The 18,813-nt window shown below is 33.7% G+C and overlaps 5 protein-coding genes across 5 annotated transcripts in view; 3 read left to right on the forward strand and 2 right to left on the reverse strand.

The window, feature by feature from the left end:
* Window positions 1-903: 903 nt before the first annotated feature.
* On the forward strand, window positions 904-3,123 carry LOC120327211 (WD repeat-containing protein 18-like). The gene has a single exon (XM_039393665.2). The coding sequence runs from the start codon at window positions 1,120-1,122 to the stop codon at window positions 2,212-2,214; it is 1,095 nt and encodes a 364-aa protein (XP_039249599.2). The 5' UTR covers window positions 904-1,119; the 3' UTR covers window positions 2,215-3,123.
* Window positions 3,124-3,161: 38 nt separating this feature from the next.
* Window positions 3,162-7,968, forward strand: LOC120327227 (transmembrane protein 179-like). Its single transcript, XM_039393686.2, has 5 exons — window positions 3,162-3,300; window positions 3,793-3,986; window positions 4,615-4,746; window positions 5,773-5,863; window positions 6,280-7,968. Exons 1-5 carry the CDS (start codon window positions 3,202-3,204, stop codon window positions 6,451-6,453), a joined length of 690 nt encoding a protein of 229 aa, XP_039249620.1. The 5' UTR covers window positions 3,162-3,201; the 3' UTR covers window positions 6,454-7,968.
* A 1,330-nt stretch (window positions 7,969-9,298) lies between these two features.
* On the reverse strand, window positions 9,299-15,138 carry LOC120327186 (serine/threonine-protein kinase VRK1-like). The gene is made up of 11 exons (XM_078111648.1): window positions 14,894-15,138; window positions 14,451-14,506; window positions 14,038-14,107; window positions 13,633-13,829; window positions 13,167-13,259; window positions 12,954-13,086; window positions 12,279-12,461; window positions 11,229-11,425; window positions 10,587-11,128; window positions 10,404-10,507; window positions 9,299-9,499 (listed from the first exon to the last, which is right to left on the reverse strand). The coding sequence occupies exons 1-11, from the start codon at window positions 15,045-15,047 to the stop codon at window positions 9,408-9,410; spliced, it is 1,821 nt and encodes a 606-aa protein (XP_077967774.1). The 5' UTR covers window positions 15,048-15,138; the 3' UTR covers window positions 9,299-9,407.
* On the reverse strand, window positions 15,119-16,633 carry LOC120327218 (endoribonuclease LACTB2-like). Its single transcript, XM_039393676.2, has one exon. The coding sequence runs from the start codon at window positions 16,549-16,551 to the stop codon at window positions 15,679-15,681; it is 873 nt and encodes a 290-aa protein (XP_039249610.2). The 5' UTR covers window positions 16,552-16,633; the 3' UTR covers window positions 15,119-15,678.
* Window positions 16,634-17,652: 1,019 nt separating this feature from the next.
* The window catches only part of LOC120327175 (uncharacterized), a 28,603-nt gene continuing 27,442 nt past the window's right edge, over window positions 17,653-18,813 (forward strand). The window contains exon 1 of the mRNA XM_078111647.1: window positions 17,653-18,427. The gene's annotated coding sequence lies outside the window, so the exon portion shown is untranslated. The remainder of the gene's footprint in view (window positions 18,428-18,813) is intronic.

The raw sequence follows: 18,813 nt of genomic DNA on the forward strand, positions 1-18,813 counted from the left end.
GATGTAATATTCCATATAATCCAGGAAGTTCCAATAATTCATTCTTGATTTCGTAATACAAATTACATAATTTTATAATTAGTAACAAGTTATAATATATCATGGCAAGTTCTTTTATATAACAAAATTCCTTTCTCACTTTTTCTATATTTCTTCTCATTATAAGTGAGTTCCTAATTTTCATAATAACATTATTTATGCTTGGGTTATGATTTTGAAATATTACAGCATTACGCTCCAACCAAATATTATAGCTTGCTGTACAAAATAACAATATAATAGCATTACGTTGACCTTATATTGTTTATTTAACAAGTTTGTTCACTAAGGCAATTGTTTATTTCACCAGCTCGCACTGACACTGACTGACCACGTCGGACCACATTGTGGATACAGTCAATGGGCCGGTCAAAATCTCGTCGCGGGCCGTATGTTGCCCACCCCTGGTTCAGGATATACTATCTATTTTTTATAATTTATATTGTTAATTAGTTATACAGTGGGTTATTACGGTTAGAATTAGAATGCTCATTAATTGACTAATTTCGCCACTGAAAACAGCAGCGAGAAAGTGAGGCATACTGCAAACCCGTGTCGCTCTTCAATAGTAGGCGATTAGCTCGTGAGCCTGCTTGTGCAGTGCTCGGCGTGCTTACTTCAGGCAATGCAATTTAAATTCTTGCGACAGCGCGATGAGCAATTTAGATGAATTTCTACAGTAGACTAGTTGAACATGCATAGCTGCAGAATAGATACCGTAGTGATTTGCAATGGAAATAAAATTTAATTCCAGCGCTTCAGTTAATTGGAATACGATATTACGGTACCGGTACCGTACCGTACCTACGGTACTCTGGCTGCATTATATCGTAATCCTATAATCACTGAATCGACCTTAGAAAGGATACAGTTAATATTTACTGCATGGTAGATCATGGCTTTGGATATAGAGTTGAAAATATTGTAACACTTAAATCTGAAAATCATGCTAATATTGCTTGCTATACTTCTGTACTTATGATCTTTATATTTATCACACATTTATGAATATTTCAGTATATATTCAGATATTTGCATACACATCTGCATAAATAAGCTTGCATCAATTAAATTAAAAGAATGTTTGAAGTGTTAATGATATCAGAATCGTCTGGTCAAAGTTTCAACATAGCTACTTACAATGCAAGCAATGGGCAAAGCATCTCTTCGTTTAAAGGTGGAACATCTCTACCCCGGACGCTTTGCCAAATCAAGAACGAATACATCATTTCTGCAATACCTAATAAACCGGTTATCCAAGTATATGAAATAAGTAGAAAAAGCCAGCAATCAAAAAAGGTTGCATTGCCTGGAATCATAAGTAGTTTGACAATTAGTAATGATGGTATTTTACTAGCTGCTGGGATAAACAACAATGTTCTTGTTTGGGAATTATCTGGTGGAATTTTGTTGTCAATTTTGTCAAGTCATTATCAGAATGTAACTTGCTTGTCCTTCTGTCATGATGACTCTTATCTAGCAACATCTGGAGATGATGGAATCGTATCGGTCTGGGATGTTTCATTAATATGGGATAAAGAAGCTTCAGGAACTGGATCCGTAGAGCCTTATCATTCATGGACTTCTCACACTATGGCGACAACTCATCTGAAGTTTGGATTACGTTACAGAGTTTATTCTTCTTCTCTTGACTGCTCAGTAAAAGTTTATGATATTCCATCTAAGCAAATCATTTTATCTATCATATTTAATTTCGGTGTTTCGTATTTTGACTTTACACCTAATGAAACATTTCTTTTTGTTGGATGCTCAAATGGCTCCCTGCAGCGGGTGAACTTGTTGCACCATTGCCAAACAGCTATTTTACAAAGTACAGATGACAATGAAAGGGCAGTTGTCAAAAACGCTCATCAAAAATTAATCACGTCTATTTCATGTGGATTGGACGGGACAACTATAGTCACAGGATCAGAAGATGGGCAAGTGAAATTTTGGGATGTCGCAAGTCTTCAATGTTCAAAAACGATGAAATTTTCAGGAAAAATAACAAATTTGTTGTTAACCACGGCTATAACTGGGTTTTCATCCACATTGGGTGCACAGACAGTAGTCATGCCATTTCCAAAATTACACAGACAGGCAATTTCAACAAATAATGAAACAGACTCGGATTTAATACATTGTAAATTGATGAAATCGGAAGACTATGATTAATGCACTTCCAACTTGGGAAAGTGTTACATATAGTATGCATTTATTGCAAATCACCTCAAAAAATTAAAAAAAAAACAGTCAACATAATAGGTACAAGATTACTATTTGTGTTCGCAGGTTCAGTTACTAAATAATAGTTCTGCACTAGATTGGGGATTTTCGTGTAAATACCTATGTCAGCAAAAACTTGAAAATTGAATAAACCATATGTTAAAATTTTGACAATAAGCCTTGTGAGTTTCGTATTTGCATATATTTTGGACGATACATGGGCTTGGATTTTTTGGAAGTTTCTGCTAATGTCAATCATATTTTAGATTTTTTAATGGTATCTGATGTTTCATTGTTGTCTGAGTGAACTCATAATCATAAGTAAATCTACTCATATACCACTAAGAGCTTTTAATATAATTTCTTTACACAAAACCTATTTAACAATTATGTGTCATTTCCATTAGTGCCAATATGATGATGTGTTTGAAATTTGTAGTAATGTGCTGGAAATTTCAAGAAACTTATAATACTGGCAAGTGGCAAATATACATAATATCGAACGTAACTTTGTGTGCCAAATTTTCTTTCAAATTCAAATCTCTGTGAAACAAACAATCAATTTACAAACAATTTAGACACATCATACATTGTGATGCCAGTGGTAAAACCAGCATTCATTTTGTTATACAAGCACTTGGCAAGATCTGCTGATTTCTGAAAAAAATATTAAATACCAAAGCTAAACAGAATTCTTGCTTATCACAAAATATCTACTACTGGAATTTCAATTGTACTTTTTCACTGTTGAATATTTTTAATTCACAACTTGTACGTATGACAAATTTGAAAAAATTGCTGCAAAAATATTTCTTCCGTTGGTAGTAAAGAGATGATGATCAGAAACTAATTTTACAGCCAATTATTTAAATGTACATGCTCTACTGAGAGCTAGTTGAGCTGCTGCATATTTAGTCGTAGCTATTTCATGTGAAGATGGCAAAAATTGATTGGATTGTTGGTACATCTACCATCATTTACTTTGCAACAGCTATTACAGAAATTGTTTCATCTGTGCCAGTCGGCTTAACACAGGTAAACTGACACAATTTAATAAATTGGAGAGAAGTGGGATTTTTGAGGAGTCGTTTTCACTCTTCTTAGTGAGATTAAAATAGATGCTAGTATGGGAATTGATGATCATTTTAATCTTTATATTGTGTGAATGTGGAAGGCCTAGTAATGTAAGATTTGAACTTGACTATGATGGCATCGCAGGCTAAAATCTCAGGTTTCAATCCCATGTCCACTACCTGTATTTCAAATTGGGAAAGCAATGCCCAACCTGGAAGATTTCGGTTCTTTCAAACTATTTTAGCTTCTTACCTGCACACAGTTTTATTGGAGCGAAAGGCACATATAGTATGGCTTGCGTAATCATTCTGTGGAGGAGAGCAGTTTAGTAACTGTCACATACAATCAATTCTTCGGGACTTGAACTTATTTTCCCTCCAAGACCAGTGTGACAGTCGACTGAATAATGAGTCCAACTATGTGGTAACAAATTATGTTGTATTTTTATTTCAGGATGATTTTGGGAACAACTGCATCTTATCAGCATCAATGACTTATTTTTACCATAACACCACCATGGTTGTCAAACAGTTTGGATCACCAGGAGCTTGTGGGTTTTGCACATATTTGACAACTGTCACAGTGCTATATGCTCTTGGATACGGATGTTATTCTGCATATGCTCTGTACAAATCTGTTGAAAATGCGTAAGTATTATTTTACATTGTGTATTTATTGTATGGTAATATTGCAGAATACTGTGTTGTGCCATTGCCTTTGGTGGAAATCACACTCATTTCTTGAATCAGTTAGTTTGTATTTGTCCTTTCATAATTTTAAAATATTAGACTTTTGCTCTCATGCTCTGACACCATGACATGTATAAGGACCAAGGTGTTATCTTGTTATTTTCCCACACCTACCAACTGATTTTCTGATCTGTCTGGGTAGGGCAAAGTTAGATAATAGACAGGCAATACTCAAATCAACTATAACACCCAGAATACTGAAAGGCTACAGACTAGTAGTTATGAATAATCCTTATTCTATCGGAACTGGAGAGAAATTGAACTCTTTGAACATAAAATATGATGACATCCAGGGTTGGGGAGCTTGGGGCAACGATGCCGTGACATTTTGGTGGAGCCGGAGCTTGAGGCCATGAGCCATTGTTATTTCTAACTACAGTATATGACCTACTCATTGTAAATTGAGAGTGAACAAAAATTTTTGGAATGTATGGACGTTTTAACTTAACTTACAAATTGTATATTGAACTATAATTACAGATGTTATTAATTATTATTATTATAATGTAATGTTATTATTTTTCAGACAACATATGTGGGTCCTTCCTGCAATCATGGCATGTTCGTTGCTCTGTATTCTCAAGTTTATCAGTTCATGTGTGTTGAGTGTTGGTTTCTCACAGTTTTGTAAAGCAGTTGTTGATGGAACTTACATCAAGTGAGATTTTAACTTACAATGCCTTATTGATACATTTTTTCAAGCGCAAAAAGGGGTACTCCCGTAGTATGTGAATCAAGATGGCGGCCAACGGAACATAGTATGTATATCAGGTTAGGCCATAATTTCAGGTACAAAAACTTTAGCTAGTCCCGGAACTCGTAATAGAACTAAAATAAGGAAAATTGAAATAAAATTATGGCCTAACCCTAACCTGGTACACATACTATGTCCGGTGTCCGCCATCTTGGTTCCTTACTATGGGAGTAGCCAAAAAAGTCATATTTCTCCCATATAATACTTTTAGCACATAAATTAGCAGTAACCATCATGCAATATATGCTCTGAATAATACATATATATAATATACTATCTCTCTTCTCTCTGCATCATTATTTTTTTTTGTTTGGCATTTAAAATGTGGCCGGTGATGAGGCTTCCCCCTGTATGGCCAATATCGAAGTGCTTTTCCACAGGCATGTCACATCAAAACGAAACGCTATCAATCAGAACAAGCGTGATTTATAGGGTTACGACTCTAAAGAATGAAGAGTTACAATTGTGAAAAAAACATTTGAACAATATCTAAATTGATTGCATTTAATGTAATAAGGGTGCTCTATCCCAGTGGTCGGCAACCACCGGGCTGCGGCCCATCGCAGGTCCACGGAAAAGTCACTACCCGTTCGCAGAAAGGTGTCATGGAAACGTGCAATGCCATTGTTATCTTTATGTGAGGTTGGGTTTTTAAAATTGCAATTACAAAAACGAAAGATCGAAGTGGGTTTAACGTAAGAAATACGTTACATGAACAGTATCACCTTTGTTTTTCAATGTATTGTCAACATATATTTTCTAACACATAAATTTTATTACATTTGATTAGATTAATTCGTTTGTATAAAGTTGGTCCGCCAAAATTTTCGTCAGGCTTTACCGGGTCGTCACTGGAAAAAGGTTGCCGACCACTGCTCTATCCTATCGCTGTCTTGTTTACATGGTTGACTTTTTTATAAAATATTTTAGAAATTGTCAAGGAGGCCAAGATGCAGATTGGTTTTATGGAACTACCGCTTTAACAAGTTCAAATTATTATGCCTACATGACAACAGCACAGGTTGGTCATATTGCATCGGTAATTTATCATAAGCTCACTATAGGGTTTTTGCTGGCTTAGTCGTTTTTGATTTATAGTATTGAGTAATTGTTCTGATAATTGTAATAACTGGAGTAGCATTGAGTAAAGAAGCTGTAGGGTAAACTGTGTCTTATTCTTTTTAAGTTCTGATTTCAAGAATTTTAGGATATTCATAAAGTATTATGTATTCAGTTCTCAATATATCTTAATTAGTGTTTATGTAAATTTCATTCAATACACGTTTATACACTAGGCACATTACAAGCACACTCAACCTAATTTGATACAGGTCTTTTTAAACACCCTCTATTTTTAGATCATTATTTATGCTGTTATTAGGATTCTTGATTTGCAGTCTGAAATAAAATTCTCCATTTTCCATTCGTTGTTCTTAGTCCGCATCATGGTTTTGTGTCTTTGAATGGTTTCTTCTCGCTGGGCTTGGTTTTCTGCATTATCGACGAAATATAGCTTTGAGATCATACGGCCGATTCGATCAAGGTTTTGGTTCATCTGACACTCAAGGAATTGTATCCGGAGATGCCTTACCTGGAAATGTTCAAGCATGACCTCATTTCCAAGTTTTCCACAGGAAATGATCGATTCATTGAGTCGCCTTGAATTTGACCATATACATGAAGTTCATGATTTATTTTTAATTTACTGTTCATAAGTGCCTAAATACTTTGCTGTTTATAAGTGCCTAAATAATTCATCTGCAATGATTTTTTAACATAGTATTACTACATAATCATCATGAGATTTTCTATTTTTTGTGATAATATGAAAAAACCTTTAATTTTGAATTACTATATTGAATATTTTCTACATGGACTTCACGGTCACATATCATAGAATCATTGAATGATATGTGTTGGTTCAGCAAATTGTTGCTCATTATGCGCAATATGTTCGCTATTGTTCCGTATCTCTAGTATTGCTCTGCAGTATGCAATTCAATTATGTAATATGCTATGTTTGGTAACTGGTTTTATCCTGTGTCAGCTATTTTATAAATAATCATGTTTTTCTCTTTCCTGCTGCATGTTATAGCCCAATTATGGAAATAGGAAATGTGAAAGGTATGCCTTTTGAATAAAATTGTTTTCAGTTACCCAAATTTGCTGTTTTCTCTTTAAAACTTGTCATATTTGAAGTAGAACTATATTTTATCACATGATTTATTTTAATTGCCAAGTAGGCCAAATTTAGTTGTACTATGCATGATTTGGACATCCCTAGACTCTATTCATAATTGTAATGTGAAAGTTGTTTATAATCCTTTTTATAGTGTTATCATTATTTCATTACATAGTATAAATGACTTTTCTAAGCAACACTGTTTAAGATTTTTCGTCAACCAGTTGTGTGAAGCAGCACATTTTACAATGGTTTGGATTTCAGATGTTATGAAAGGCCACCTAAAATTACTCATTTTATTTTTAATCAGAGGATTTTGGTTCCGGCCATTTCATCTGCATTGTGTGATTGTAGGCAAATCCACAAAGTACTGACATCCCAAACATCCAGTAATGTTTTATACTCATAATTGAACTGATTGTTAACTGAACTGTTAGCAATAACTTTTCGAATAGTCTGTCCAACGTCCAATATGCATCAGAGCAACTGGTTGTTCTCATTTCAGTCTTTCATTTTACTATTTTACTTTTCATTTATTTCACTATGACCAATGTTATAAAGCTTTTTGAAATAGACCTTTTTGTTGCCAATGTCTTCTTATGATCAAATATCTGCAGTATAACATGTACCCAAGTCATAAATGCTGATCAATATATATTATTAACAATCTAGTTGCAATTATCATGCCAATAAGATTAATGTATTTTTTGTTTTCATCATGGTTTAAACAGCAAAATATAAGAAGCATTAGTGAGTTCAATGTGCAATACGTACTTATCTTTTCTTCCTAATTTAAATCATTCATGTTGGTGCCTTAATATTGTTCATGCAATTCTATTTTTGTCAAAACTTAACCCAATCTGTACTTTTATTTTGCCACCTTACTGAACTAATGCAGTAAATGAAGTTTGGTTACTTATTATAGCAATAAACTATTAAGGGTATCATTTTGTGTTTTGGTATTTGATATATATTTATTGGCAATTGGGGGTATGGGATTAGTTAGTTAGTTATTTGTTTCAAATGCTTGATGGAGAAAGCTGGGACAACTGGTTACGAGAACCACCCCGTGGTAAGGAGCCCAGCAATCCCCTTCAAGTGATTGTCCCCCATGGGATTCGAACTGGCAAACCCACGCAAAATAATTAGAGGTGCGGTAATACTTAGCACCATGGGCCACACCCTCGAGATGGTTGAGGTCTCTGACTCGATCATACCCTTTAATAAAAACTCAATGAGGTTTGATTTTCAAAATAATGATAAAAGTTCTAAGATTTATTACTGACTATCATTTATTCATTTTGATATTGTTTATGAAGTGTATACTATGAACTTCGGTGTGCAGTGGCTCGCAACCTTCCTTTTAAGTGACTCGTATTTGAAGAAAAATAAATTCCGTAAAACCTTGTGACCCAAGGGTATGCTCAAATACTAAACGGCATGTACTGTCTGGCTGAAAAATTACTAAAATGAAATCGGAAATTAACTCAGTGAGACCCTGCGCTTATTGGCCATAAGCTAGTTTTGAAATTGTTGCGTGGTTTCACTTAAGCAAAGGGGGTGCTGCCAAATTTTATGCTGTGACACTTCCCATTTTATGCAATTACTATTGAGCAGTTCAATGCCAAAGATAAACAATTACTTTCACTCGATTCTGATTCAGGCAGTAATAGTACCAGAACTATATTGAGAGTCTACATGTATGCGAAAGCATCAAGAGACTGATTAATTTTTTTGATAAAAAAGCATCGAAATACTACTATTGGAAGAACATTGTAAATTTTATATGCGCAGCCTATTCTGTCCACTCTGATGTGCTTGAAATACGAGCATAGTCGTATAAACCTCTATAATCATTTGTACTTGACTATTACGGTTCTCTCAAACTGTAATAAATTTAGACTATTTGGCCACATAATATGTAATTTTTAGTTATCACGGTCACGCATACCGAAAAAGTTTTTTCTTATTGCAGTTTTGAAACAAATATACAATATAATTCTCTATCCTGACTGCTTAAAACCAGCAAATGGCTATGCAAATTTAAACAAGTGATGCATTTATTGATGTTTAGTGTTTACCATCTACTAAAATGGCTGAGATGGTCAATTTAGTCATCACAAGAACAAAATAAATGATGGCGGAAGTCTCATGCACATCAATTAACAGCATAACACAAGGTGAGTGTGAATATTTGCCTGTAGTGGCAACAGCTGGATAAATATATCGAATTTCATAAGAAACAAATTCTGAAAAATAAGTGAAAACGGACAATATTTCTTATATTTCATTTATTTACATTTAAAATCAACCTAACACGGAAAGCAATAACAAAAACATTGACAGGCAGTGTAGAAGAATGATTGATTTCATCATCGTTAAATTAAACTCTGGCCAAAGTCTTTTTCAGATTAGGAGTTGTTTGGGTTGTGGCATCGTTCTTGGGTCGCTTCACTTTTCTTCTCCGTATGATTACTGGAAATGAAAGGTTTACTGGTATTTAATTATTGCCTCAATTTCGAATCGTGCAAAACGGATAGTCTTGCAACCTTAACCCTGATTGGGACCGTAGAATATATGCATTATAATTTAAAAAAGATAGTGATGCTCAAAATATGGACACGAAGGCCAAAATGAAGTAGTATGGGTATGCAATCGGTCACAGTATACTACCGCCACAAGGTGCGCAATTTTTAACTTTGATGCCATAGCAAACAAAAAAACGAATTCCATTGAGCCCACAGACATTTATGAAATAAATTAGGGTAATAGCCTTCTAGTGAAAAAACCCAATCTTTAACCACTCGGAATTTGAGATACAATAGTTTGGTTCAGTACAGAGAGCGATTCTTTTATAACAAAAAAAAATGAAGAAGAACAACAACATGCCAAAACGATTTATATGTACACTTCATGTCTAATGAATTAAGGGTGAAACAAACGATTTGCGAGCTGTCCTTCCAAAACAATCTTATTGGATACGAAGTGGACCTATGGATCGTTTTGTTATTCTCTTAAACTACGGGACCAAATGCTTTGAAAGTTTCAGTAGTTAAAGATTGCATTTTTCGTTTTTTTTTTTGTGTGGGATGACGTCATCATCACCAAAATTACCCTCCTTGTGGCGATGCCGCCTTCGTATTAGCAATCTTGTGGTCAGGCGAAGTTGTGAACATTGCGATATTGATAGGCTACTGTGACAGAATAAATACCCATACTATATTTATGACTGTAAAATTTGACAATTAATTCATACATAAAATTGGTAAAAATAACCATGGTGGGAGCAGAATAAAACCATGCCTAATCTTGACCACATAAATACTACTGTTCCTCAAAAAGTTAAATCTTTTCCAATTAAAAAAAAAAATAAACAAACCTGGATGTTTCCCAGAGTACTTCCCACTCAAAGTATCTTCTTTACCCAAAACACTCTTGGTATGCAATGGTGCCATGGAATAGCGAGATTTAGCGATTGAGGAACTGAAAAACAATAGATTTTTAATGTAAAAACAATCACTACGTAATGCATCAAATTAATTTTTATTTTAGTTTTACATACCTCTTAGAACTGCTTGCAATTTTCGTTGGAGATTTGATCAATGAATTTTTAGGATTTTTGCTTATTCTTGGACTACGTCTTGGGCTGGTAGTGTCAAAAGTTGAATCAACAACCTTTACATCTTCATCCGAGTTCTCTGAAGGCGTAGTTGTGAAATCATTTTCGTCATGTTTGATTATTTTTTGTGTCTGTTTTTTTAATTGTTTTTTTGAATTCCTCTTAATTGTCTTTTTTGGGGGTGAAACTTCTGCGCTGTCTGCTTCCTCATCTGCAGAAGAGTCATCATTAATAACAACATTTTCATCAGAAGAACTTGATAAAACAGTCTTTTTAGTTACTTTTTGTGGACGTTTCCTTGCCGAGGTAGAAGTTTTAGTCAGCTTTCTGGACTTAGGTGCAACTTTCGGAGATGGTTCGCTAGGAGTGGATGAATTTATGTTCATTGCATCGTCCTCTGATGAGCTCGTAGTGTATTGTTTTCTCTTGGCTGGCGTACGTTTAGGACGTTTGTTGGGTAAATCATCTTCTTCCGACTGTGAGCTCTAACAGATTTGAGATTAATATTTTTTGTCGTAAGTCCATGCATTTCAAAAAGGAAAAAATCAACACCATCATGTTTTCAATTCTTATTAATTATCTTACCTTTGCTCGTGATTGTGTTGTTCGCTTCTTTTTGGCTGGTGTTGGCGTCTCATCATTTTCAAAAGTTATTTTTGCTTTGAGTGAAACTCCCATTGATTTAAGGGCATCTTGAAAGTATTTTTTCAACACAGAATAATCTGGTTCATCTTCATAATCCATCTTTGAAACGTATTGAAGAAACTTTTCGATTTCAACAGCTGTTAGAAATGGTCATATATATATAATTACTAGATAGCATGAAAAAAATAATGAAATGCAATGAAATCAAAAGTATTTTATTATATGATCATCATGTCCATACGAATTGATAATTAGATTTATTATTCTAAATCCGTGGTTCCCAAAGTTGATAAACCGCAGGCCAAAATTAGAAGCTGAAGGATATTTGCGGGCCAGGAGAGGAGAGTGCACGCAGGGGGTCGATACCAGTGCCTGTACCTATAATTGAGATACTGAACTGAATCGTTACGAATATGCTCATGCTTAAACTGTTATAATGATGTAACAATTGGTGGTATCTAGAAAACAAAGTGTTAAACTATGACACTCAAGTTTGGAGGGCCATATTAAATCGTTACGCGAGCCCTAATTGGCCAGTTTGGGAACCACTGTTCTAAATTCCTGAGTCTAGGAAGGAATATTCAGAATAGTTTCAGAAGTTTATCATTTTGATTTTTGAGCAAATAAAGTTTCAGAGTGTGAACAAAAAGGCCTTCATTCAAGTTATGAAAACTGTGAAAATGGAAGACCAATCTGATCTTACTTCCATGCATTTTCAAATCCAAACTCATTGAATATGCCCAATGGGTATGAGTCAGTTTAGAATATATTTGGCAATTGGCATAATAGATCATTTGTTATTTGCCTCACTAAGGCTGATATTGATAGATGCCGACAATATCTGATTGCTGTTTTCAAATTTTCTAAATGAAGGTACATCACAAAAGCTGTAATGGTAAAGTTATAATTTTCTTTCACTAAATTCTAATATCAGGTGAACAAATGTTAATTTGAGAAACTTTATTAAAAAGTCATTGCAATTGGACATACCTTTCTTTGATTTTGCCTCTGGATAGACTGATAAAACAAATTGTTTTACATTATCCATATGTTTTATTTTTTCATCTCTCACGTAGTTCTTGTTGGTTAGATTATCTTCCCAAGGTAATTTTCCAGACACCCAGTGCAGTAAAACATATCCAAGTATTTCTAGATCTGATCGTCTTGAGGGAGCTGAAACGATAACACAGTTTGTCTTATATCATTTACCATCTCTAATCATTCTCAGATGCATGCTTTGAAATCTGGGAAAATGTACACTTGACGACCCTGGCACCGGGATGACAAGAAAATTTTACTCTGTCTCCAGACCGCACGTTCTACTAAATTTTGACTCAATCAAATTCAATTTTCAGTTCAAAAACCCTGGCATTCACAAGCCTTTTATTAACTGCTGTGAAACTTCCTGTTTGAAATTTGACTTCAATTATCTCCAAAAAAAGTCTGAAAGTCACATCCGATTTTGACACCGAAGAAATATAAATTTAAACTCTCCTGACTTGGAAGAGTTTGGAAATATGTATCAGCTGTTGACTCCAATATCAAATCTGTTTCCACAGTCCTCATTCAATATAGAAGAATGCTTATAAAATTTGAAATCACTTCCACGAGTAAAAGAATTATATATATATATAAACATAAAGATATTGATACTGCCTCTCTTACCAACACCTCTGTGTGCATCTCTGCTTGTATATTCAATGGTTCCATCATGAGCTTTTCTAGGATCTTCCAAATATGGTTTGTGTTTTCCATCAACAATATATCGAAAAGCAAGACCAAAATCTACTAAATATATCTGAAATGGAACAATAATTAACAAATTAGCTGGTTATGGTGATTGCCAATATAGAGAAGAAATATTAAACCATCCCAAACCTGATTTTGATCTTTATGCCCAACTAAAATATTTGCACCTTTCACATCTGCGTGTACATATTCATTTTCATGCATATATTGCAACGAATTCAGCTGTGAGATATAAAGACAAATAAATAATTCTATTGTTAAAGATCATCAAAAAAGGCTACAGCATCCAGTTCAGTATTCAAATGTCAAATGTTTTTCATACGGGGAACCACATTGGTAATTCCTGGCTAATTAATTTCTTTGTGTAATGTTTAAATTAATTTATCTTATTTATAACATTGAAGCTGTAAGGGCTTAGGCAATTTAGTAATTTCAACACGTTCAGTTGAAAATCATGCTTTTGAAGGTTAATTTCCATTAAAAAAAACTGTGCCACCTAAAATATTCAATAGCTGTGATATCAGGCATGCAAAACAAGTAAAAGAAAAGTACGAACTATTCACTCAATGCATCAGAAAGAATTCATCTTACGAACCAGTTCAATAGCAAGTTGACAGACAGTAACACGAGAAAACTTTTTATCAGCTTTAAGCCAAAGATTGTGTAGATCACATCCATATCTTGGCATTACCATAAACCTTAGATTCTCCTTTCCATTTGCATGTAATCCGTGGGCAACATAAGCTGGGATTCCTACGTACGATAGGCGTGCTTTGTTTTTCCAAGTAGTCACTGTTGAACGTAAATAGGATCAGAAGCAGACAGAGATGATATTCACTTAAATATAATTTTTTTCAAAACACACAATTAACACAAATTTTAAATACAAATTAACCCCTTCAAAACGACACATGCCCCCAAAGTCTCTCTGCAATTTAAAATTTATTGCAAGATAAATTGTGAAAAGACTTTATGGACACCATGTATTACGGATACTTACAGGACTCTTGCCTAGCAGCTCTCTGATAAAATGCTACCTCACAATACAAAGGACCATTGCCGTGAGGTTCCTGGAAAATTGAGATACACACATATAAAACTAACCCTCAAAACAGTAAGGAATATTAAATATTGAACAGTTGATAATGATTAGGTACCAATAAAAACCGCCAATAATTTATATTTATAATTTTGCAATAAATGAAACTTGAATTCGCTGAATCACACAAAGCATACTTTTCCTTCAAAACTATCACCCGAAAGCTGTGTATTAGATGAGTTTGAGCACTTTACCCAAATCAGCGTGGTTCACTCCATTCCATGGCAAATTAGGTTATCATGATACCAGAAGGGACGCTTTTGGCAATACTTAGGTTTATTAATCAAATTTAAGTAAGGTAAAATTCCACATACCACTTTTATCACATAGTTTGCTTTATCTTTTCCGATACATTTTTTGTCTTCATCAGCTGTATAAAAGAAAACATCAATCAATTAGTACTTGTATGTCAATATGAAATAACAAATTCAATTGCTTAAATTAAATATTTGGACATATTGTAATCAACAGATGGAAACTTCCTAATTTAATTCAAATCACATAGAAACAAATATTACAAGAAACTTTTCTGTTGTTTAAAAAACTTAATTATTTTCAAACAGCAGGGCCTTTACACTGTAACAAATGCGAAATTAATTAAGCTTTTTCATGTAATTTACTCAATTTTCGAACAGAGCATGTAAAAAAGAGAAAATTACATCATTTCGAATAACGTTTGACAAATAATATTATTTTTTTCATCAATACTAACATTTCGCCATTTTTTTCCACGTATAGATTATAATGATATTATTACCTAAGTAAATGAGTCCAAATCCTCCAGAACCAATTGGTTCTCCAAGATACCATAACTTTTTTCTCAAATCTTTTAATTCAGTTCCTTTTGCTATTGTTGTTGCAAGTTGGTAGTTTGTTGCAGCTTTACCACGGCCTTTACCTTTTGCAGGCATGGTGGTATTCTATCGATTATTATTTATTCCTTTCTTATATAGCATACATTAGTAAGTATTATTGAAGTTAACTAATTTAAATATAAATAACAATTGTTAACACAAAAAGTTTTGTCAGATAATTAAAGAAAATTCCCACATTGTCACACACAAGTGAAATATTGCACAATGTAAGACAACGTTGGGCTGTTTATATATCTAATCACTTGTAATTTACGAACATAATGGTGGCAGAAAATTGCACTAATATGATAAAATAAAAACAATCTTTAATTTTCATATATATTGAATACTAATTCTCATTTATTTATTTCTCCAATAGCTATGGACGGTGTATGTCAAGGCGTTGTGCTCTACAAAACTATCATAAAAATATAGTAAAATAAGTAGATTCAAGTATAAAATTATGTTACTCATAAAATCAACACAAATAATTTGAATTACACCTGCCAATACTTCGGCACAAAACTGTCTAGGATTTATAATGGTTATTTCAGATGAGTATCATACATTTTTTGATGAGTTTTTGTGACCTCGGTACCCACTTATTAAGTTCACAATCGCAATTAAGAATGACAAGTCAAAAACATAACACTGATATTTTAATTAAATTAAAAGAATTCAATAATAGTTAAAGAGAAGCTTGACAGTTGTGCCAGAAGTCACCCTCCTTTAGGCCAACTTTGTTTTCTTTCAGCAGTTTCCTCAGATGATTGTTAACATTGATATCAGCTGGGCCATAAAGATGTTCTGGTATATCGTATATAATTTTCACAATGTCAAGGCTTTTGAGGGGCCCAGACGAATCTTTCAGAGCTGATATTATTTGGCTTTCCCTTTCATTCCTGTGGCTGATGTAATATTGAACATATTCTATTGGATTCTCAAGAACTGGGCCATGACCGGGGTATATTTTTCCAGGTTTAAGACTCAAAATGAAATCGAGAGACTTCATGTAGTCATAAAGATCTTCAAAAACAGCAGTGCCTTCACCGAGCACACAATCACCAGAAAACACATTATTTTCCTCAATTAACTGAAGTATAATATGGTCATCTGTATGGCCAGGTGTATGGTATACTTTCAATGTTGCACCTTCTGTATTTATTGTTGAAGCATTTTCAACAAAAGAATATTTAGAATCAGTGTTTGGAGGTGTTTCACTTTCCCAGCCATCAATACCTCGCCCGAATTTATATAGCGGAACATTTTGTCCACTAGAAATAACATCCCTTTCAATGTCAGCTATACCCCCGATATGATCCATATGATAATGAGTAAGAACAATTCCTTCAATACTGACGTTAAATTTTTTCAAAGTAGACTTCAAATTTGAAATGTAATCAGGCACACTTGGATTACCAGTATCGATTAAAATACGTTTTCTGCCAGTGCCAACAATGTAAGTGTTTGTGCCCTGTAAAGTCATTGGAGACGGATTGCATCCCAGAACACGAATTACTCTGCTTGACAGTTGCTCAATCTTAGGTATGACTGAAGACATTTTTTATTATCTTTTATACAGTATGATTCTGTTTTACCATATACAGTAATATTTGTATACCTTAAATGAAAAAGAAGAATTACCCGATAACAGAAATATGGTAAATTGGTAATTAATCATCCATATCTACATATTGCTGTATTGTATTCAATGTATTGGTTGTAATATTTAAGGTCATATAAAATATAATAACACTTGGGCTTTGCAGTTTCGTGTGGAAATCATATAAAATTTCAAAATATTCAACTGATTCCCAAATTTAAAATCTTTTTTAAAAATTGTAACATATATGTTAGCTGCTTGTGTATAAATTTAAAAACTTGGATCAATATATAAGAGACAAGAGGTCAGGAGGCGGATTAATATAACCTTATGGTGCCCTAATCCCTTAGATATACACTAACAAAATAAAAACAGAAAACTGGTTATTCTATTGGCAGACTGGCATTTCTGTTTAAACAATAAACCGAGTCATATATCAGTATAATGTATATACAGATATAAAGTACTTTTGAGCTTATATTTTTTTCTATCAGTAATATCTGAATATTTCCACTATAAGCAAAGGTCTAAGACCTTGCTTGAATCAAGCTCATATTGCAGTACCGGTACTGTCTTATAAAACATAACCATGAGGCTGTGAGGCAGTAAGGAAATGAACTGAACGACATTTCACACCATCCTCTTTTTCGGAATTTGTTACAAGTGAACATGTCACTGTTTTTTGAGAACGTTGAATTTACCGCGGCCTGTCCGACCGCTAGCAAATTACAAAATTATAGATATGTAAATCTGTCCGGCCTCTAGCAAATTACAAAATTATAGATGGGTAAAATACTAAAATACCCGGTACTGGTACCGTACCGGTATAGGCCATAAGAATGAGTTAAAATAACTTGACCCCTTTGCGGCTGTGGCTTCAGTTGACGACTGCACGGATATAATGTAAACAGACTCATACAGACGATTTATGACAGTTTTAAAAAAAATGTAACTAGGTGCCGAGTCGACAGCTCCTTGCTTCTGTGCTTTGTATCGCTGATACAGACGGATTTGCACCATTTGGCGCCGAAAACCAGTGACGCATAGCTCGTTTATCACCGATCATTTGAAACCAGGGGTACATAAATGAATATCGGTAACTTAATGGAATATTAACGAAAAAATTAATTTAAAAACAAGAGGGTGGTACTACTAACATTAAAGGGTAAAATAAATATGTTATATAAAGGCTACTATAAAAACTTCCATCCGCTATTTCATTCATATTACTGTATCATCTCAACGACTAGTTTCGATTATACTTTTGAAAAAAATGACAAAAGTTTTGGCAATTGCTACGTATTTGTCACGTGGTTCTGTCTGCTTTAAGCAGTCGGTCGCCTTGGTGACGTATTCTGTGTTATTGTTTAATGGAAATCCCCTCACTGCCTTGCATGTTGTTTATGTATCCAATGGTGCAATATGAGTAAAATTTGTACACAATATCATGTATTCATTTACTGTGCCGTAATAACTGTAATGAGGTTAGGTATACAATAGATGAGGTATAATGGCAGGGTTGCCTTTACTTATTCCCGTCAAATTCATTTCTTTTTTTGCTTGTCCAGCGCTCTTATGAATGAAGTTGATGTAGCTAATACATAGTTTGACATATTAAAAGTCCAAAATAGACAATAAATAATAGTGTTGAAGCTAGTCATATTTGACATCATAATTGTAGATTTTTTTATGTGAACAATAGGCATATGATTGTAACTATCTACTGTTCCTTCATCTCAGTATTTGTGTAGTAGGTAGTACACCAAAATTGATGGTATCGTGGATTGAAGACCTTGCTTTAAGCCAGGTCCCCACACAATGTGGAATGAAGAAGGTAGGCAATAGCGAAAATGAAACGATTCTGATCTTTGCAAAAATAGTAGTATTTACATTTCATTGGATTCTTCTTCTTTGTTTTCAATGATGAAATTTTGTTTTGATCAGTCCGATTAAAATGTTTTGCCCAAGCTTGCTTTTCTTTATATGCTGTTATATATATATGAATATATTCAGTTGATTTATTGATATATCCAGCTAGCTTTGCTTATTATTTGTTGGTAATGTTTGTTGTATCTTGTTTTATCAATCGAACGCCAAAAAATATATTTTCCAATTTCAAGAAAATATTTATATAGATAGATCATGCTATTTTCTTCTATTTAATTATTAACTTCTTCATATAAAAAAAAATTACAAGTTTTTGGAACATTAAATGTCTAT

The sequence above is a fragment of the Styela clava genome, chromosome 4 (assembly GCF_964204865.1).
Source record: "Styela clava chromosome 4, kaStyClav1.hap1.2, whole genome shotgun sequence".
Lineage (NCBI taxonomy): Eukaryota > Metazoa > Chordata > Ascidiacea > Stolidobranchia > Styelidae > Styela > Styela clava.